General features: G+C 32.4%; 7 protein-coding genes across 8 annotated transcripts; 3 read left to right on the forward strand and 4 right to left on the reverse strand.

Annotated features, from left to right (window-relative positions):
- Positions 1-247: 247 nt before the first annotated feature.
- On the reverse strand, positions 248-2,586 carry parvin (beta-parvin). Its single transcript, XM_003703099.3, has 6 exons — positions 2,437-2,586; positions 1,990-2,365; positions 1,519-1,782; positions 1,048-1,442; positions 728-971; positions 248-659 (listed from the first exon to the last, which is right to left on the reverse strand). Exons 2-6 carry the CDS (start codon positions 2,108-2,110, stop codon positions 583-585), a joined length of 1,101 nt encoding a protein of 366 aa, XP_003703147.1. The 5' UTR covers positions 2,111-2,365; positions 2,437-2,586; the 3' UTR covers positions 248-582.
- A 300-nt stretch (positions 2,587-2,886) lies between these two features.
- mRpS35 (mitochondrial ribosomal protein S35) lies at positions 2,887-4,246 on the forward strand. The gene is made up of 3 exons (XM_003703100.3): positions 2,887-3,140; positions 3,257-3,885; positions 3,961-4,246. The coding sequence occupies exons 1-3, from the start codon at positions 3,038-3,040 to the stop codon at positions 4,210-4,212; spliced, it is 984 nt and encodes a 327-aa protein (XP_003703148.1). The 5' UTR covers positions 2,887-3,037; the 3' UTR covers positions 4,213-4,246.
- Positions 4,247-4,339: 93 nt separating this feature from the next.
- LOC100880191 (kinesin-like protein KIF18A) lies at positions 4,340-8,136 on the reverse strand. The gene is made up of 2 exons (XM_003703066.3): positions 5,371-8,136; positions 4,340-5,311 (listed from the first exon to the last, which is right to left on the reverse strand). Exons 1-2 carry the CDS (start codon positions 7,989-7,991, stop codon positions 5,269-5,271), a joined length of 2,664 nt encoding a protein of 887 aa, XP_003703114.1. The 5' UTR covers positions 7,992-8,136; the 3' UTR covers positions 4,340-5,268.
- A 316-nt stretch (positions 8,137-8,452) lies between these two features.
- Positions 8,453-10,449, forward strand: Pdp (pyruvate dehydrogenase [acetyl-transferring]-phosphatase 1-like protein, mitochondrial). Its single transcript, XM_003703102.3, has 4 exons — positions 8,453-8,803; positions 8,867-9,008; positions 9,075-9,551; positions 9,626-10,449. Exons 1-4 carry the CDS (start codon positions 8,672-8,674, stop codon positions 10,306-10,308), a joined length of 1,434 nt encoding a protein of 477 aa, XP_003703150.1. The 5' UTR covers positions 8,453-8,671; the 3' UTR covers positions 10,309-10,449.
- Vps4 (vacuolar protein sorting 4) lies at positions 9,625-12,958 on the reverse strand. The gene is made up of 6 exons (XM_003703103.3): positions 12,818-12,958; positions 12,618-12,729; positions 12,159-12,535; positions 11,822-12,089; positions 11,304-11,746; positions 9,625-11,213 (listed from the first exon to the last, which is right to left on the reverse strand). Exons 1-6 carry the CDS (start codon positions 12,839-12,841, stop codon positions 11,112-11,114), a joined length of 1,326 nt encoding a protein of 441 aa, XP_003703151.1. The 5' UTR covers positions 12,842-12,958; the 3' UTR covers positions 9,625-11,111.
- Positions 12,859-19,978, reverse strand: LOC100874930 (dnaJ homolog subfamily B member 6). 2 transcript variants are annotated; one of them, XM_076529435.1, is made up of 2 exons: positions 19,547-19,978; positions 12,859-12,876 (listed from the first exon to the last, which is right to left on the reverse strand). In XM_076529435.1, the coding sequence occupies exon 1, from the start codon at positions 19,976-19,978 to the stop codon at positions 19,562-19,564; it is 417 nt and encodes a 138-aa protein (XP_076385550.1). In that variant the 3' UTR covers positions 12,859-12,876; positions 19,547-19,561. The 2 variants fall into 2 exon arrangements, with proteins under 2 accessions (XP_076385550.1, XP_003703153.1); XM_003703105.3 differs by lacking the exon at positions 12,859-12,876 and adding an exon at positions 14,620-19,462.
- ago (F-box and WD-40 domain protein 7) lies at positions 14,650-19,460 on the forward strand. Its single transcript, XM_003703104.3, has 7 exons — positions 14,650-14,856; positions 14,934-15,163; positions 15,255-15,357; positions 15,445-15,963; positions 16,059-16,466; positions 16,809-17,124; positions 17,201-19,460. Exons 1-7 carry the CDS (start codon positions 14,650-14,652, stop codon positions 17,362-17,364), a joined length of 1,947 nt encoding a protein of 648 aa, XP_003703152.1. The 3' UTR covers positions 17,365-19,460.
- Positions 19,979-20,008: the final 30 nt, after the last annotated feature.

A 20,008-nucleotide genomic window follows, 5' to 3' on the forward strand; every position in this document is an offset into this window, starting at 1 on the left:
ATGCATTCGAATCTTGTTACCTCGACTATTACGATAACTAGCTGCTGATACAAGGAAGAACTTATGAATAAATCAACTAGCTCGGGAACCACGCTCTTCAAACTACTGTTCGATCGTTGAATCGTTTCCTACGACCGCTAAATCGTTCGTTTTACGGATAAGAATCCTCTGCAGTTTTGTTTGTACTTTTGGTGGATAAGAAAGCTGAAAAATAAATTTTTATAAACAAAAGCTATCGACACACAGATTCAAATGTTAATATTATATTTTCTCGGTTTATAAAATTTATCGAGAATATACAAAATTGTAGATCTTAGTCTCGATTTAAATAACAACGTTATAAAAATTAGAATCTCGGAGAAATATTGAACGTATCATTTTTTCCTTTTACATGGTCTCCGCTTTTTCTTCTCTCACAGTACTTTACAACCATATAATATCAATGACCATTTCAAAAGGCACTGCTCCCTTCCGATACGAAAGCTACGTTCTTTGGTTAGTGCGTTAGTGATATCGTTAACCGCAATGTTAACTCGTTCATCTTTATTGCGTTCAGTTTTATTACGTTTTCGAAGCATTTCTTCAATTCATGCTTTTATACTTTGTGAATAAATTGTACAACACGCGCAGAGTTGACTTCAGATCCAAGTTTACGATATCTGCAAACAGAACAAAATTATATTCAGTAATACAATTTACTAAGTGATTATCAAGATTGTATGTTCACCTTCTGGCCGAGCTTTGGGTTTGGGTAATCCAATATCTTGCATAATATCGAACGCGAATGAAACATTATGCACCTTCTGGTCGTGTGTTTTAGGTGTCAAATGAAAACTACCTAAAGGTACGAAAAAACCTTCCAGAAGTCCCAGCAGAAGTGTTAAGAAAACACCGTCGTGGAACTGTGTGTCTAAATCCGTTACTTCCAAGTGTACCTTACTCAAATGTTTGTTAACGAAAGTAATCAATGACTGAAAAAATATTACTGTTAGTTGTAACCTTACTCAACCAGTGTATTATAGATATGTACATCATATGAAAACATACTCTTTTAACGACTGCTAACTTATCAGGCCCATCGTCGAAAAGAGTATCAAAAGCGTCGCGCTCGCAACGCATTCCCAAATCGTCGTATGTCGACGTAATTTCTTCCCTGATTGTTCTGTGTATCAGTTGACCATCTTTTTTACGCACGACTACGACTTGCGCAGCTACTCTTTCAGGTAACCTAACAGGCGCGCGAAATTGTCTCGCTAAACCGACTAATAAATGTAAAATGGCGATGATATTCTTTGAATGGACTGATTCCACACTCCATTTATAAGGAGGATAACGACACAGTACACGATTAGCAGTTGATAAAACAACAGCTAACTTTTGTTTTTGTCCTTCCTCTGATTGCGTTACTTCTGGTACATCCAATTTCTCTCCTGTTAGCTTTTCTGAAATTAGAGAAATATATATATATACATGTACTAAACTTTTAATGACTATAATCTGGTTTCATCTCTCTTGTACCTAAAAGCTTCTGCAGTACTTGTCCATCATACAAATCCTCTGCAATATTTTTTACAATAATGCGTTGATCAGCTAACTCATCATTGATCCATTCTATCAATACAAATATCAGTTCTTTCAGCTTAGAATCCTCCAAAGATCTAGGCTCTATCATGGAACGTTCTTCATTTTCATCCAATGCATATTCTTCCGGTGGCATTTCTGGATTAGCAGCATATCCTGGTGAATCGATTGCATATTTTCCTTCTTCTTGTACTTCTTGCACTATAAACAAACAAATTAAAAAAATCAATATATAACCAATAATTTAAAATTTGGTTTGTATATAATATCATTGGCAAAACACTGATCAAGCAACAAGAAAAACTTGAACAAACCAGTCATACCATATAAGGTAATACTTTCTGTAGATATTTTAAATGATGTGTGAGCAAGATTGACTATGATGTTATGTTAAATGTGATAGGTTACCTTCTTTAATACGCTTTTTCCGGCCCAATGTACCAATTTTATCCCAAAAACTCTCTTCTTTTTCATCTTTTTTCGTAGATATGGGTGGTCGAGGTGACTTTGGTCGCGGAGACGCCATCATTCCATAATATCGCTCAGAAGACACCCGTATAACGCGGTAACACTTTACACGTTACACGAATTTGTGTTACAGAAAATTATGCTTCACAAGAACTTCTTTTACATAAATAATATAACTCGTTACAGAAATTCGCGTTATAAGGAAATCTGCTGAAACGTCATCTCTGTCATCTCTCAAAATACATTACAAACTTTTCATTTCGTTTCCGGAGCTGTCCAGTTTATGTTACCTCTATTTTGGATCACTGATGTCATACTATATTTCAAATGTTCTTTTTAAATATTTATCTTTTTCATTATTATACTAATTTTATACATATTACTTACCTGAAATCGGTACTCAAATATGACAATATTATTTCAGTGGTAAAATTTGATAATTAGACCTTTAAAATTAAAGCGACACAATCGTTGATTTTTGACTCTTCAAATGATATATTACTTAATTTATAACTATAGTTCCTCAAGAATAAATAATAAAAAGTAATTTTAACATTTTCAAATACTAATGTATAAATTGCTTGTATAGTCAAAGGAAACACGTGGAATTGAACTTTCTATACAATAATGTATTGTCAATTTCACGAGAGAACAGCAACATTTCACGCAATTCCGACTAAATTACCCATTTCTCGTTTATTAGTCATATACTCGGTGAACATAATATTCAGATAGCTGAAAAAGAGATAATAATGTAATAAATATATAAAATAAAAGAACCACTAAGTATGTGCGTTTGATATCAAGATATCGTAATAGCGCTTACATGTATTTGGAATCAAACTAAACATGCGCAGAGTAAACGAAAATTCGTTATCCAACAGTCTCGGCTTCACAATCTATGTATTATATATATGTGTAAGAACATGGAAGTTAATTTAAGATAACCAATATTAAAGTATAAAATAAAAACTAACTGAAGATCAAAATGATACCATTAATGAAACGTTGCGAAGTGACTGGGATTATTACCGCATTAAAATTCAAAAAACTTTCATCACCATTCTCCACAACAAAAGCTACTAACAATGGTACATTCTTACTTAACCTCTATATCTCATTAATAAATGTTTACATCAACACATGAAATTTATTTAAATTGTATTTTCAATTAATTTCATATTTCCATGTTATTACATGCTCGCAGAATTTCGAGTGTTGAATATAAGAGGAGAAATAAAGAGACCATTTGTCAAAAAAAGAGCATATATAATAACTGAAGTAGATCCTGAAAAAACTAAAGCTAAAACAATGCCTACAAATCAAGATTGGCAAGCAATTTGGCCTGCTGCTCGAACATTTCATCCTGATGTTGTACCACTACCTCTACGACAAGGATATAAAAATCCTAAAGGTATACATCCTGATAAATATGGAAACACAGAACTTATGAAAATACCAAACTTTTTACATTTAACTCCACCTGTGATTAAGAGACATTGTGAAGCATTACGGAAATTCTGTACAAAATGGCCAGAACAGTTAGAAAAAGATGATGAATGTGAAAAATACTTCCCTGTTGAAATAATTACATCTGATTATTGCTATTCTTCTCCTACAATAAGAGAACCTCTTGCTAGGATAGTAAGTTTAAGAGTAAAACTGTCATCGTTACATTTAGATGCTCATGCTAAAGATAAAATGCTTAGATTAGTAGGTAATAGATACAATCCTCAAACAGACGTAATAACAATAGTTGCTGACAGATGTCCAACTAGAAAACAGAATTTAGACTATGTAAAATATCTCTTAACAGCTTTATATCATATATCTTGGGTAAGTTATCTACTAATTTGTTAATCCTTGAGAATGAGACAGTTTAATTGTAGTTTATATGTTAAATTATTTTAGCGTGTTGAACCATGGGAAACTGAAAAATCTGAGGATGATATGGAATCTTATTACTGGGATAAACGTAAAAGCAAAAAAAATTTGGGAAACATACACTGCTGGCCCCAAACCTTTACTGAATGTAATTATGAGTCAATACCAAGTGTAACAGAATATAAGAATGCAGTTACAGACCTGATGAGTAATGAAGAAAATCATGACTTACTTAATCAATACAAAGAAGCTGTTAAAAATGTATTAAATATCAAATAACGTGAAAAAATAAAATAATTAAAAATAAAAGCTATACTATAGGTTTTAACTATTATAGGTGATTTCTGAGACCACTGATGATTTTTAAAACGGCATATCAAATTTCTAAAATAATGATTACAATGTATACCTTTCCAATACAATTTTTATTGTTCAGTTGTATGTACATTATACATGGAACCATTTAATTAAGTTTAAATGTAGTTGTTCTCTATTCAACATTTGTATGTAGGTATTATTATATGTATATGATAATGTAATGAAGCAATTAGTGGTCTGTCAAGACATCTATAGTAATTATGTGAGTTTTATATAATGGTTAAAAGTTAAACATCATAAATATACACATAATTTTGTCATGTATGTTATTCTACTGAACGTCAGTTTGTTTAAAGCAATAAATAAATTTATGTTAATTTTAATATCTTTATCTTATTCAAATTATGACCAGATTCATACATTTATCTCTCTTAAATGCATCAACTCAATTACCTACTTTCTTAAAATTGAATATCTCATAAATTAGACACTTTAATAATGTATAAAAATTATTACGCTTTATTTATTCAATTTCCTAAAACCGTCAATATCAATTGCTAGTATGAGAAATCATACTACCACGCATTACTGTAAATTTAAAATAAATTTAGAAACTTCTGAAATCTGTTTAAGTGATGAATTTTCACTTTTGTTATTTCCATTTGTTTATTCGGTATTCAGTCTTTGTAATGATTTACTGGAATTCCAATAGATAGACGCGTAGAAGAAATCACGAATATGTTGAAAGTGTGACATATTAAATAACACATTTACTATTTTATAATTTCTCTTAAATAATAAAATAATATTAAATATCTTATCATTATTGTGTTCCTTATTACAAAGTAGTTTTTATACAAGTACGATTACGTCGAGATACACTAAAGATTTTTTTATTCATATTTAATATTATATCAAATATATAGCCAGTTCTCTGTATATCTTTTTACTGGCTTATTTGTAAATATGTACGCAATTCATTTTCTTACTAGCTATTACTACTTCTAATGAACATTACTATTGCCACGGCATTCGAGACGAAGCTGGAGCCGGAACAAACCTACAATAATAATATAGTTGTAAAACAATATTAATTCATTTGAATCCTACAATACTTACTTCTGTTTACTATTTGGTTTCTGATATGGATGCGTCGTTATCAGTCCTCGCCTTTCTTTTTCTCTTACTGCTTTTAATGATCCATCAGTATTCTCCTTATTGAGATTGTCTCTTTTAAGTTTATCTGCTTTTAATTTATTTAATATAGCTATGCTTTTAGCACTCATTGTTATATGTGGTTTCGACACATGTTGCTTGTTCTCTTTCTCCTTAGCTTGAATTGTGGAAGGTGAATCTTTATGCTTTGGAGATATCTTTCTTGCTTGTTTAATAGGCGTTTTTATTATATTTATGTTATTTTTATCTAAAAGAACACGCTTTTTGGCCTTTGGTTGTGTGCAATTTACATTATTCTCCTCTTTTTCTATACTTCCCACAGTCTCGTTTACTTCTACTTTTTCTTTTGTGATGTCATTAAAACTTATATTTGAATCTGATTTTAAGGTAACAGTTGTATCGTGCGTTCCACACACATTGTCCTTCTCTGTACAAGTTGCATTAAAGGTAGTGTTTAATGTATCTTTAGTACAAGTTTGGTTTTGATCATCTGCAGGATATAATGTATATATAGGTACTTTATTATTAAGTGGATCCATTAAATGAGGAATGCTAAGACAAGTTAAACTATAAAAGCACTCCTCATGATTAACAGTTTCCATATCAGACCATTTAATATTTCTTACTCCTTCTAATAACTTAATTAATTGCTTAAACTCTTCTTTCATAGAATCTGTCATTGTTCCATAGCCTCTCATCATATTATAATAATTCTGTAAAGTTGTACTCATCATTTTTATCATTGAATAATGAGACTGCATTTCACACTGTTGAAGATTGCTCACTTTCTTTGCATGCTCATATTGTTGCTGTAATCTAGATTTTTCTATCTCACAAGCCTGTAATGTTATTATGTTTTCCAACTTCTCAAATTTCTTTGATTTTATATCTGAATTAAGTTTTTGCAGTTCTTCTTCTATTAAGCATAATTCTTCCCATGCTGCTTCCATTTGTATTTTTAGAGAATCTCTTTGTCGTTCAAAATAATGTAAAGACTTATTAACTCTTGATTTGCCACTAGTGTTATGCTCCTCAGGTGTTGTAGCATCAACAGCTGCTGTTAAATTTTGCAGTCTCTCATCTGCAGCTTTCTTGTATTGAATTCTACAGCATAGTATTTTGTCAGCACTTTCTAAGGAAAGAACCTTTTCATTTAAAGCTCGTTTTCTTTGAAGTAAATCAGCTAATTTATTACTAATTGTTAGAACATATTTATCTGTTTCCTCATCAGTCTTACTATCTTTTAATTCTGGTACTATAGGGGTTGATCCATTCTCAAGTACTAATAACTTTTGCTTCAAATAATTTATTTCTTTCTTTTGTTCTTCCACCATTTTAATATATGCAGTTACATGCATTTCACAAGATAAAATATTTTTCTTTATATGAGTTTTAATTTTCTTTGCTCTGTTTGCATATCTTAATGTGTTGTATGTATCTTCATAACTAGTACTAGAGGGTGCAATGTTAGCTATCATAACTGTCTGACAATTTCCCCCTAAAGAGTCTTTTAATAAACGCGTTAATTTTGAATCTCTGTATGTTATGTGTTTTGCACCATCTGCCAAGTTATTAATGCAATTTCCAAGTGCTAATAATGATTTATTAATATTTGCACCTTCTTTAAACCTTGCTCCTTTACAACCCGTAGCAGAAGCTCTTTCAGATCCTGCTAAATCAATCATAGATAATTTTACTTGTCGTACTTGGCCATCCAGTTTATTAGTGATGTTAATGTAAACTTGGAAAACAGCATGGCTTCTGCTACTTTCCTCATTTGCATCAGTAGGATGCTGAGTACGGTTTTTGTTACCCTTTGCCAAAAGTGTCAACAACTCCTCAGCACTGTGAATAGTTATTACTTTCAGACCAGCAACAATTACTCCGCATCTACCATCGTCTCTCAAATGTAATGGTCCAGATTTATGTAAAAGATCTTGCACGTTCTCGTTATAAATTTCTAAATATGTTACACCCAAATTAAATTCACGATGCTCACCCTGCTGCTCTATTTGAGCAAATAATTCTGCTACTGTACGATATGTAATGCCTGGATCCTCACTACTGCCAAGCATAGTGTGTGTTTTCCCAGCTCCGGTTGCTCCGTATGCAAATACAGAGCAATTATAACCATCTAACAAACTAGTGATCAGATCTTTAGTACTTCCTTCAAATACATCAGAATTGTTAGATGAAATATTAAATACTTTGTCAAAAATAAATTGTAATTCTTTATTTTGCTTTCTAAGTAAGTCACGACCCTTCTGAGCAACACCATGATAAAAAAATGGATTTTCCTCTTCTTTCGGATCGAAAATTAGCATTTTATCATCAACAATTTTTATGATATTTCTACAATTACTTTGAAGCTCGCGATCATTTTCTGGCCGTACTCTTACTATTACCTTAATACTTGTCTGCGAGCCAGGCTCAGTTTGTATTGATAAAGCTGTTGTTCCGCTTGTACTCGGTTTCGTTGCATTACTTGAAAATCGTTTCTTTGTTAGCTTTTTTACTTTATTAGGCGAAAATGCTTTCGCCAAATCTTTCTTATTAAACACCATAGCAGATTCTTTTAATTTAGATACAAGCACCCATCACCAACCGTTAAGAGTAAACGAAGTTTTGAATACTTTTGAAATTCAAATTATTATTCGTTGAAGTTGGCGCTACAAGCAGTTTAGCCAAAACTGGACACATGTCTAGTGACATTACAGGGAATTTCTTAAAACACATTTAAATTGGAAATTTTAAGGAAAGATGTCACTAAATACCTATTCCAATTATCGGACGCAAATGAACTCAATATTAATTCAGTTCACTATTGATAGATGGTGATAGATGCTATATTATTAAATAGGCACACACATTCACGTATTTTAAATATGACGAAGCAATCATACTTTACTGTAATAAATTTGTTATTAAAATTGTTAATATAAATTATAATTGACAGCAAATTTACTTAATCATATAAATTGTCAAATTACTGAACTTTTAACTATCAAATTTTGAATAGAACAGATTTCTATTATCACATTCCACCACACATATACAGTACCATGCTCTGATGTCATAGTGTTTGTGTATATGTATGTAGATAGTTGAAGAGTCAATGTATCATTGAAAAGACATTGAAAAAGATGAATATGTAATATAACCTACAAAATGATCAAAATGTAATTTAAGAACGATGATATGAAAATATGCTCCCACAAGTATATTATAAAATCGCAGAAATAGAATGGTTCTTCAAAACATTGGTAGTAATTTAATTAAAACAATTGCTAATGCATATACTAGACAAGATAAACGAGGTGGGAACACATGTATTCAAAGATTGTATATGGCATTACCACGGCTTACACCTCAAGAGGTAATGAGACCTACGACATCAATCTTTAATATCAAATAGAATGTACCAAGCAGTTTATTGTAGGTTACAGCAGTCCTTCAAACTAATGAGTATACTAAAGAATTTAATAGCCATGGTTCTATAAAATATTATGATTCAAATCAGTTAGCATGTAACAATCCTATAGAAGACACTCGATCAGAGGCCCAATGCTTACTTACAAAAGGTATTATAAAACATAAACAAAGTATGAGTAATAATAAACTTATGTATACATATTTATATTTTTCAGGACTTTTATTAGGTGTATTCGATGGCCATGGAGGTAGCACTTGTGCGCAAATTGTTTCAAAAAGACTTTTCTACTATATATCGGCTTGCTTGTTACCCACAAAATTATTGAAACAATATTTAGATACAGTTCATACTGATAACAAATTAGAACTTCTTCAAACATTTAATGATAAAGTAGAATTTGTTTCTGAAATTAAAAATTTATATGAAGCAAGCTTTTTAAATTTTGTCCAGGACTTAATAGAATCAGAATGTACAAAAGAATTTCAAATGGAAACAGCTTTAGAGAATGCTTTTCTGAGATTAGACAATGATTTGTCAAATGAAGCACTTTTGAAGTTAGATAAAAATAATACTGCTAGGACTCTTGCTGTTGCTATGTCTGGTGCTGTAGCTGCAGTTGCGCATATAGATGGTCCACATCTCCATGTTGCAGGAGTGGGTGACTGTCAAGCAGTGCTTGGTATATTTTCTGGTATTTATGATTTTAAATATATTCTTATAATTTTATTACAAATTTCTTTGTCTTCATTATATAATTAATTGTAGAAAGTGATGGTTGGTCTGCAAAGCTGATGACTGTGGAACATAATACTGACAATCGTGCAGAAGTTGAAAGAATTCTATCAGAACATCCAGCAAATGAAAAATCAACTGTAATTAAAGTGGAGAGATTACTAGGTCAATTAGTACCCCTACGTTCATTGGGTGATTTTCGCTATAAGTGGAGTAAAGACTTGTTAAAGAAAATAATAGTACCATATTTTGGTGAAGTCGCGATTCCTCCAAATTATTATACTCCTCCATATTTAACAGCAAAACCGGATGTTAAATATCATAGATTAACGCCTAGAGATAAATTTCTTATAATAGCAAGTGATGGCCTGTGGGATTTGATATCACCTTTACAAGCTGTACGTTTAGTAGGCGAACATATGAGTGGAAAAGTAACACTGAGTCCACTAAGATTACCTCGCAAAAACATGAAATTGTCTGATATAAATAACATGTTATTACAACGAAAAGAGGGTTTAAAGAAGAAACCGCTCGACAGTAATGCGGCAACACACTTATTGAGAAATGCTCTTGGTGGTACCGAATATGGTATAGATCATGTCAAATTATCACGATTGTTAACGTTACCAAGTGAAGTAAGACGAATATTTAGAGATGATATTACGATAACCGTTGTTTATATGGATTCTGAATTTTTAAGACACTGCCCTCCATAAGTACTCAAAACCCTATTATTATATTTGTAAGACCTCCAACTAATATCGTTTTCGAACAAAGCTCCATCGAAAACAAACGAAACATTAATGTGTACAGCTTATTATTTATTTAATTAACAATAAAAACAATTTACATGTAAATGGTATAATGCTCATTTGAAGTACGTACACATATATCACGTGCTACATATAGTCGCATTCATTTAGTTCAACGAATTATTCAGATTGATTATTCGTAATTTTAACTGTAGGGGTAAATGAATATAGCTATTGTAGACACATGTTATGAATGTTCAAGCAAAATAAAAATTATAAAACATATAAAGAAACTGCTAATCAACGGGCGCAAATATTATTCGGAAATACTTATTAAACCTACGTATTGTACAGTTAATTTGTTAGATACAACTATAGCGAAAATTGTAAGTTAAAAACGCCCAAAATTCGTTACTCGCGTTTTAACTTTTTCTTTGCATTTATGAACTTTTAAAAAACAGTCTATAATCTTTTTCGCTGACTAAAATCTAACAGCTTTTCGCTTCAAAATATATAATTCATTCTGTTTTGTTTTCGTATCGATTCAGGCAAACAGCGTTCATGAAAAAGCCTCAAGTTTACAATATCGTCATTGTTATTGCGAATTGACTGCTTAAAAAAAAGAAGTAATAAACATAAGAAGTGTTTTCATTGAAACACTAGGTAGCAATGTCTGTCAATGATCAAAAAAGACATAAGGCAAGTGCATGTATAACCGAAAGATACTTTCGTAGATGTACAGTATCCTTCTTAACAAAGTCTAAATATCAACCTTCTTGCCCAAAATCTTCTTTGAATTTCTCTAACTTAGTCATGTCTTCTTCATTCACCGTAGGACGGGTAGTGGCTAACGACTTTAGCATATCTTTCTAAATGTGAAAAAATATATGATATGATGTATTATTTTTAAATATAAAATAGTTTCGGTGTTCACGCGAATTGAATGATCATGCACTTACCATAGTTACAGGGGGTTCATATAATTTGTCACCTTCAACTTCCATCCAACTCATTTCGATAGCGGCTGGATCTCCAGGAGAACATGGCGTCAGTAAATCGTCTACTATGATAGAAGGATCTTTTGGCGATGGCCCTCTTACACGTTTAAAATGAGTCGCGGTTTGAACTTGTCTAACTGGTTGCATGAGCGCATCTCGCACAATAATACTTATATCAGCTCCAGAGTATCCATCAGTAGCAGCTGCTAATTTTTTAAAGTCCTCCTCTGTAAGACAATGGGCGGTATTTCCCAAATGAAGTTTAAACATTATACCACGAGCTTGCTCATCAGGTAAAGGAATGTAAATCCTCTTTTCAAATCTTCTCCTGATAGCAGAATCCAATACCCATGGTATATTAGTTGCTCCCAATACCAATATACCGTCGTTGTCAGATCCAACACCTTAATATATTTAATATGCATATAAGCAAAGGAAATATTACACAAATCATTTAGTTATAAATCAGTCTTGATTACCTTGCATCTGAACTAGAAATTCTGTTTTTATTCTTCTCGCGGATTCTGATTCATTATCAGATCGTGACGAACATAATGAATCTATTTCGTCGATAAATATGATACTAGGTTTATGCTGACGAGCTAAGTCAAATAAATTCTTTACAAGCTTCTCGGATTCTCCAAGCCATTTACTTACTAAATCCGAGGATGAAACTGAAAAAAATGTTGAATTGTTGGCTTCCGTCGCGACCGCTTTTGCCAAATAAGATTTACCGGTACCAGGTGGCTAAAAATAACTTGAGATTATTTTAAAATACTTATACAAAATTAGTTCTCTTTTTATTTAAACAGTTACCCCAAACAACAATATGCCTTTCCATGGAATTCGTTTTCCAGTGAACAGGTGAGGAAAACGTATTGGTAGAATAACAGCTTCCTTCAGAGCTTCTTTGGCTCCATCAAGACCAGCTACATCACTCCATTTAATATCTGGTTTCTCAATAATTATCGCGCCTTCCAATTTACTTTGAAGTTTCTTCTTTTCAGGATCACTATCTGTATCACTGTCTCCACTGTCACTTTTCTTATCTTCTGCCTTAGAATTGTCTTCTCCTGCTTTCACAGGTTTTTTCTTGCTCTTTTTCAGGTATGCTTTCAAGTTTTCAGCTCTTTCTAAATACTGAGTACACTTTGCTCTTATGCTTTCCTTTGCTCTATCTCCTTGTGCTTCATCTGTAAGAAACACTCAATAACTGAACTGGGTAAACTATACTACGTAGTATCTAATATTAAAAGAATCTGATAATACTCGTACATTTGATAGAGTGCAAGAAATATTCAACTGCATGTTCGTACAATCTAAGTGCTTCTTCATAATTTTTATTCCGATCCTCTTCTGTTGCTTTAGTAACCAGGTCTATAGCTTTCTGTAGAATGCCAAACAGATTTGTAATTGCAAGAATTAATTTTACAGTAACATAAATATAATGAAAGTAATATATTTCAGTAACTCACTTGCAATATTGTGCCTAAAGCCATTCTATTATTTTAAGTTGTACCTAACCTTTGTTTTCCTGCAAAATTTTTTAATATTTACACGACTGTTTACCGTCACGATTAGACGCAATGTTTGGAGTATATAACAAATCGCGGTGACCAAAGCGGATATCTACCGCATCGAACTAGTATCCTGATTTAACTGATTTTAATCAATATTAAATCTTCAACTTTTTTGTCGTTTGATAACCTTCAAAACTCAGTTGTCCAACGTCACCGCTTGACATATCATGTATACTCTCATCAGTACTCCAAGTACTCACTAATCATTTCCATGAACTAATCCTTGAGTACTTTATGCACAATGTTATGGAGTTAAATAAAGTCGTGTTCACAATTGTACACAAACAAAACAAACATAACAAATTATACAAAATTGAAGTAGAGAAATATAGGAAATTACACAAATTTGTTGAAAATTACTTCAGATGCGTTAGACATTCATCATATATGCATATGGAAATACTACATGCTTAGTACAATATATAATTATATTATTATAAAAGTATCAACTAAAATGAATAAATATGTAAAAGATTATATATTTTAAAATAAGTAAATAAATTGATGATGAAGTATTCATTTTTCTAATCGTCAGAAATAAAATGAAAACTGAAATTTTATGTATATAAATGATAATTTTTTAATAAGATACAGTTCGTAAATATATGTGTATGGGTATATATTACATGTATGAAAATAAATACGTATAAATACGATACGATGAAAAAAACAGACAGCAGACAGTGAATACGCGGCTTGCGAAGGCGAACGCATGTGCAACAGCTACCTGTCTACGAAGCACCGAATCCGAAGAGATAAAAACCTCGGGGCTACTGAGAGCTACCGATGGATCTTTTTCTGTGTTTACACCTGTTTCTTATTTTTGTTTCAATACTCTTGTGGGCCTAAATCTTTAATCAGAAAGTTAATTTTATTAAATTCTAACCTAGCAAAATATCGACATACGAAAAATGCGTACCGTGACCATATGATAGAAACACTAGTCGAAACCAAGAAACTTGGATCATCGTGGTTTAGTAATTTTACAATAAGGAAACAACTGAGGAAAAACGTTTGATCTAAGTATGAATCGTTTATTCGTTTCCGATTTCCTATTTCACTTTTTTGCTCCTTATGACAATCTCGCGAAAATTAGGGGTGTGGCTAACCGGTTCTTTATTATTCTAGGCTATGTTCTGAATCTAACTTAATTTTAGAATTCATCTAAGGTTAGGATTTTTATGCACTTTGAAGGATTGTATTTTTATGAGTACATCAAATATCAGTACGTTTTTAGTAGTTCTTTTTCATTCTTTTTTACACGAAAATCTGAGCATGAAGAAACGTGAAACAATAAACATGCTTCCTTTGTAATTACCAAATTATGATATTTTTTTGCTGATAATATTTCTGTACCTTTGTCATATTTCTTGCATTCACTGTTAACAATTGATCAATTTTACAACATGCAGTAAATGTAGAACAACACACTTTTGGTGTGAAAATTAATAAAATGAATCAACATAGAAGATCATAACTCTATGCATTGAAATATTTTATATAACTTTTTCACACGTATAAGGTTTTAAAGACATGCTTTAATGGACCAAAGAATTGTGATGAAAATGCAAATATATTAAATTTTACGTTTCATGTTTTTAATTTCTTTGTAAGTTTTTTATATGTCCATAATACCTCATCAATAATAGAACTTTTTTATTAAGAGAAATATTAATGAATTACTGATTTTTGTCCAGGTAATACAATATATTAGACATAAGACAGTGATGTCTGTCCCTTCTTCGTCGTCTAATAAAATATCTAATGGTAAACCAGGCGGTACAAGTCCTAGTCCTGTAGAGGGCATTGAAGGTGTTCCAGGACCAAGTTCTTTGGAACCTATGCATTCTTTATTACCACAAGATGAAGAATCGGAAGACTATGGTGATGATGGTGAGGAAGAAGAGGATGACAGTAGCGAAGAAGAAAGTGAAGTGAGTTTTATTTTTGTATTAAAAAAATTATGCTAAAATATTTGTGTGTTGCAATATCTAAGTTAATTTGATTTCAGATTAGTGACACTGGAATATTCTGTGATGCAGAATGCGAACCCAACCTCGAAAGTAATAATTGTTCGCTATCTACGACTCGACCACAGTCTCTTACCCAACAAGTTCACAGTCCCATTTTACATGCTTGCGTACCCCTGGATGTTGTTCAACCACAAAGGAAACGTACTAGTGAAACAGAATCGAGTTTACCGTGTAAAAAGCTTAATCCAGAAGATAAATCACATTCAATGTAAATATATAGTTCAAAAGAAGTTGTACAAAATATTTCTTGAAAATAAGTTTTAAAATATTGCATAGTGCACGAGTCTTTTTTGTTATAGGATCGTTAAAAAATTGGATGAGAAGAGTAAACACATGAGATGTGTTATTCCAACAAAAGATAATCCTCCACCTGAAATGAGTAATTGGCTTCTTCAGTTTCAGGTATAAGAAAACTAAATCCTTTAATCAAATAAACTCTTGTATTCGATGAAAATAGATGCAAACTAAAAATATTAATTATAACTACAGAGGTGGTCAAATGCTGAAAGAATGTTAGCTATAGATGAATTGATTGAGCGATGTGAACCAACTCAAGTGCGGCACATGATGCAAGTGATCGAGCCTCAGTTTCAAAGAGATTTCATATCATTACTACCGAAAGAATTGGCCTTATCGGTGTTAGCTTTCTTAGAACCGCGGGACCTTTTACGTGCTGCGCAAACGTGTCGTAATTGGCGATTTCTCGCTGATGATAATTTGTTATGGAAAGAAAAATGTAGAGCAGCTGGTATAGAAGACTTGAAGGACTTGCCTCCAGCTAAACGTAAGAATTGTAGAAATTCTGGTAATTCTTCTTCACCTTGGAAACAAGCGTACATGAGACAACATAATATAAAGATGAATTGGAGGACAAAGCCAATCCGAACGCCAAAGGTCTTAAAGGGACATGATGATCACGTGATTACCTGTCTCCAGTTTTCTGGTAATCGAATAGTGAGCGGTTCCGATGACAACACTCTTAAAGTGTGGTCCGCCGTTACGGGTAAGGTAAGTTAGAAATTATTATTACTTATTTAGCATTCTTTTTTTTATTTACTTTTATTTCTTCAGCTCAAGTGATTATTTTTTACTTTATCTTACAGTGTCTAAGAACACTAGTCGGACATACCGGCGGTGTATGGTCCTCACAAATGTCCGGCACTACAGTAATCAGCGGTAGTACAGACCGTACTCTAAAAGTATGGAATGCTGAAACTGGTCAGTGCATTCATACTCTGTACGGGCATACCTCAACGGTGAGGTGTATGCATCTACACGGTAACAAAGTAGTCAGCGGTAGTAGAGACGCTACGCTAAGGGTATGGCAAGTGGATACTGGCGAATGTTTACACGTACTCGTGGGCCATTTGGCAGCTGTTAGATGTGTGCAATATGATGGAAAATTAGTGGTCAGTGGCGCCTATGACTATATGGTCAAAGTTTGGAATCCGGAACGTGAGGAGTGCCTTCATACACTACAAGGACATACAAATCGTGTTTATTCCCTCCAAGTAAGCATCGCGTTTAAATCACGCGCATAACACCAATGTGTGATACGATATGCATGTATATCGATGCCTTTCAAACCAGTGTTGTCCATGAGTGGAGTATTCCCTTGCGCGGTTTTGATTTTTTCTATGCGTCATCGTTAAACTTGTTGCTATCATGTTCACTAACACGTTTGTTTTATTTGTCTGCACAATGTCAGTTAGCGTTTCAACGTCTCAAAGACAAGGGTAAAGTTTGGTAAGCTCTGAAACTGGACAGCACCGTTGCGAACAATATTTTATATAAAAATTTACTTGTCAGAATATTAACGTGTTTCCTTTGCTTCTTTTTTGTCTATGTATCAGTTTGATGGTGTACATGTTGTTAGCGGTTCTTTGGATACAAGCATAAGAGTATGGGAAGTTGAAACTGGTGCATGCAGACACACGTTAATGGGACACCAGTCGCTTACTTCGGGAATGGAATTACGTAATAATATTTTGGTATCTGGAAACGCGGATTCAACCGTTAAAGTATGGGATATTGTTAGTGGTCACTGCCTTCAAACACTTTCTGGTCCAAATAAGCATCAGTCTGCTGTTACTTGTCTTCAGTTCAACAGTCATTTTGTAATTACTTCGTCCGATGATGGTACAGTGAAACTTTGGGACGTTAAAACTGGTAAGTTCTTTCAATTGACAAATTTTCCTTTCATTTTAGCAAACGTATTTTTTAAATGTATTAATTTTGTATTTAGGTGATTTTATAAGAAACTTGGTCGCTCTCGAGAGCGGCGGAAGTGGTGGTGTTGTGTGGAGGATACGTGCAAGTGATACAAAATTGGTGTGTGCAGTGGGTAGCCGTAATGGCACGGAGGAAACCAAACTTCTTGTTCTCGACTTTGACGTAGAGGTAAAATAATGCACCCGCGGTGCGAAACTGTCCTCTTCTATGACTTCTGTACATAATCTAATTAGGTAGCGTAATCAATCTACTGTACAATGATTCATGTATTACATGGTGTGATTGTGATAAGAATGTATGTCGAAAACCAGAAGGGAGATCGTAGAAAGTCGAACGATGAATCGGTAGTTGTAAATGATCTCCAAGATGGTAGAACGTTTAAATCGAAGGCATTAATTATATTAATTACGGAGTGTATTATTCGTGGTGTACAAATATGAGATTTCAAAGACTCAACAAATTACGAAGAACGAGGAGCTTAACTAACAGTGTACCACTGTATTATTGCTGTTACAAAATCTAAATGAAGTCGCTATAGTAATTTTAAACGGAATCAGCCCGTCATAAACATTATGATTATATAACGATTTGTATGGGCGTTTAGGAAAGTATTTTTAAACTATAAAAAACAAAATTTCGTACTGTATTTATCAAACTTATAGATACAAATGTCGCTTAAAGAATCTCAAATTAAAAAAGATAAACAAAAGATTCGAATGAGGGAAGCGAAGAAAAGAGAAATAAAGCAAAGAATTGGAATAAATGATAAATTTAGGTAAAATAGGAAAAAAAAAACAAAAATGACCAGAGTAATAAGGATATTCTTTGTATCATAAATTCTTCAACTCTGTTGTGTTTCATATGACTTATTTAAATTTTTCATTTACGTTGGTTAAATTAATTATTATGGGAATTGTGCATAATTTATTGGATAATGTAATGAATATTTAATAACTTTTTAATAACAAAATGAACATTGTTTTCCATTAGATCTACTTTGTTTCATTCGCGCCAGTTCTAATTTCATCATCTAAAGTCTAAACTGTTCGTGCACAAATGTTCATACAAAATCATATAGTTCTATCTATATCTGATTTCTCGAATTTTAAGATCGTGTTTCTAAACATCATAGCGATTTCTAGCATTTTAGCGATGCTAATGTTATGTTACATTAGAAATTGAATCGTTTATGTTGCTCGTTAAGCAGAATGTTGATGAACGTGTTACGTGAAAGGAACAATTATTCCCTTATCGCAGCTTCGAGAAAGAACATTCAACACATTTTATTAGTTTTTGTAATAACTAATCCGTAAAATATGCAGATATGCATTTACCTTAATCATTTAGCTATCATTTAGATATATCCACGTACATCAGAAATTTAGTATGTCTATTGCATTTCAACGTGTACGCGTAATAAAAAGATTACAAATTTTGGGACACGAAACAAGAATTCCTTAGGATAACAATAAAGACACTTCTAAAGATACAAAACAACAAGAACCGAATATTCGCCGAGTTTGCCTATATATATTTTATCATGATATAGAGTTCTTTTCATAACCAGTTGTATTATTTACATAATCAATTACATAATGGACAAGAATCATGTGCATGCAATTATCAAGAAAAATTTATGACTCTGCAACGTAGAGTCTATACTTTTCGCTTGTCAAATATTTCTTCAAGTATTTGATTGATTTTCCACGCGTGACACGTTCAGGAGTCAGTCACTGTTCATTGTTCATTCGCCGATTATTTAAACAACCAGGGTTAATTCAATATTCGTGATAATAATTTAATTGATTGGATCGTCGATATTTAAATAAAATGTATTAATTTTGACATTAGTAACAAGTCTGGTTTTGCCATGGTGCAATAATAAGAGTTGCAAACCTATCCTGTGCAATATGCACGAATCAATTAAACAAAATAAAATCAATTGTCATGTGAAAATAAATATGAACAAGTTACAGCTTATTTCAATTTATTGTAGATTTTTATAGGAAATCAGTTTTTTATACAAACTTTTGTCAGTATAGGAATTACGTAAGCAAATACGCAAACACTGGATTCCCATTGACAATAAGCTTTATAAATTTTAATGCCAATACATAACACGATTCGTGTAAATGCAATTTTTATTATTGAACCTAGGATATTCTAAGGATCGTGTTTTTATTTGTATATTGCTCAATAGTTTATATTTGTAACGATGTGTTATCTGTTGTATCATTTTTTATAAGAAATAGAAAATGTTGCTGCATTTTAAATCCTGTCATTTTATATTTTATATTTAAATATTCTGTACCTCTTAATTGCTTTACATGAAATTTTAATGATACCACTTTAAAATTACCTCTGTGTACAAGTGTTACGTGTCAACAATGATAACAAAAGTACACTCCAAACATGGAACATGTATCGATTGATTTTTCTCCTCGATGTATTCTTTTTGAACCTGGTATACTCCACCACATCTACATCGATAAATTAATATATCCTCATCATCTGTTACTTCTAATTCTTCAGCCTGTATTCTTGCATATACTGTAACACACTCAGAATCTAGTTCTGTTTGCTTCTGTACAGTGTCATATTCTTCCCTCGACTTAGGATCACGCAACACGTTCCAAGCCTCTAATATACGTTGAAACTTTGCATTATCAAATTCTGATTGATTCTTATCTGGATGAAATTTTAAAGCTAATGCATGATATGCACGTTTTATATCTTCCGACGTTGATTGTTTTGTACAACCAAGTACATCGTAATGATCCGTCACATTCATAATATAAATTATAAATCGTATTGTAAATTT

This window comes from Megachile rotundata, chromosome 3 (assembly GCF_050947335.1).
Source record: "Megachile rotundata isolate GNS110a chromosome 3, iyMegRotu1, whole genome shotgun sequence".
Taxonomy (NCBI): Eukaryota; Metazoa; Arthropoda; class Insecta; order Hymenoptera; family Megachilidae; genus Megachile; species Megachile rotundata.

Coding starts and splice junctions, on each gene's coding strand:
- parvin (XM_003703099.3), bottom strand. CDS start 2,110: ATGATGGCGTCTCCGCGACCAAAGTCACCTCGACCACCCATATCTACG. Junction 1,783..1,989: donor GAAAAAGCGTATTAAAGAAG/GTAACCTATCAC, acceptor GTTTGTTTATAG/TGCAAGAAGTACAAGAAGAA. Junction 1,443..1,518: donor AGTACTGCAGAAGCTTTTAG/GTACAAGAGAGA, acceptor CTCTAATTTCAG/AAAAGCTAACAGGAGAGAAA.
- mRpS35 (XM_003703100.3), top strand. CDS start 3,038: ATGATACCATTAATGAAACGTTGCGAAGTGACTGGGATTATTACCGCA. Junction 3,141..3,256: donor AACAAAAGCTACTAACAATG/GTACATTCTTAC, acceptor ACATGCTCGCAG/AATTTCGAGTGTTGAATATA. Junction 3,886..3,960: donor CTTTATATCATATATCTTGG/GTAAGTTATCTA, acceptor AAATTATTTTAG/CGTGTTGAACCATGGGAAAC.
- LOC100880191 (XM_003703066.3), bottom strand. CDS start 7,991: ATGGTGTTTAATAAGAAAGATTTGGCGAAAGCATTTTCGCCTAATAAA. Junction 5,312..5,370: donor AAACCAAATAGTAAACAGAA/GTAAGTATTGTA, acceptor TTATTATTGTAG/GTTTGTTCCGGCTCCAGCTT.
- Pdp (XM_003703102.3), top strand. CDS start 8,672: ATGGTTCTTCAAAACATTGGTAGTAATTTAATTAAAACAATTGCTAAT. Junction 8,804..8,866: donor CACGGCTTACACCTCAAGAG/GTAATGAGACCT, acceptor AGTTTATTGTAG/GTTACAGCAGTCCTTCAAAC. Junction 9,009..9,074: donor CCAATGCTTACTTACAAAAG/GTATTATAAAAC, acceptor TATATTTTTCAG/GACTTTTATTAGGTGTATTC.
- Vps4 (XM_003703103.3), bottom strand. CDS start 12,841: ATGGCTTTAGGCACAATATTGCAA. Junction 12,730..12,817: donor CTTTAGGCACAATATTGCAA/GTGAGTTACTGA, acceptor GGCATTCTACAG/AAAGCTATAGACCTGGTTAC. Junction 12,536..12,617: donor TTTCTTGCACTCTATCAAAT/GTACGAGTATTA, acceptor TGTTTCTTACAG/ATGAAGCACAAGGAGATAGA.
- ago (XM_003703104.3), top strand. CDS start 14,650: ATGTCTGTCCCTTCTTCGTCGTCTAATAAAATATCTAATGGTAAACCA. Junction 15,164..15,254: donor GAAGATAAATCACATTCAAT/GTAAATATATAG, acceptor TTTTTGTTATAG/GATCGTTAAAAAATTGGATG. Junction 16,467..16,808: donor ATCGTGTTTATTCCCTCCAA/GTAAGCATCGCG, acceptor TCTATGTATCAG/TTTGATGGTGTACATGTTGT.
- LOC100874930 (XM_076529435.1), bottom strand. CDS start 19,978: ATGAATGTGACGGATCATTACGATGTACTTGGTTGTACAAAACAATCA.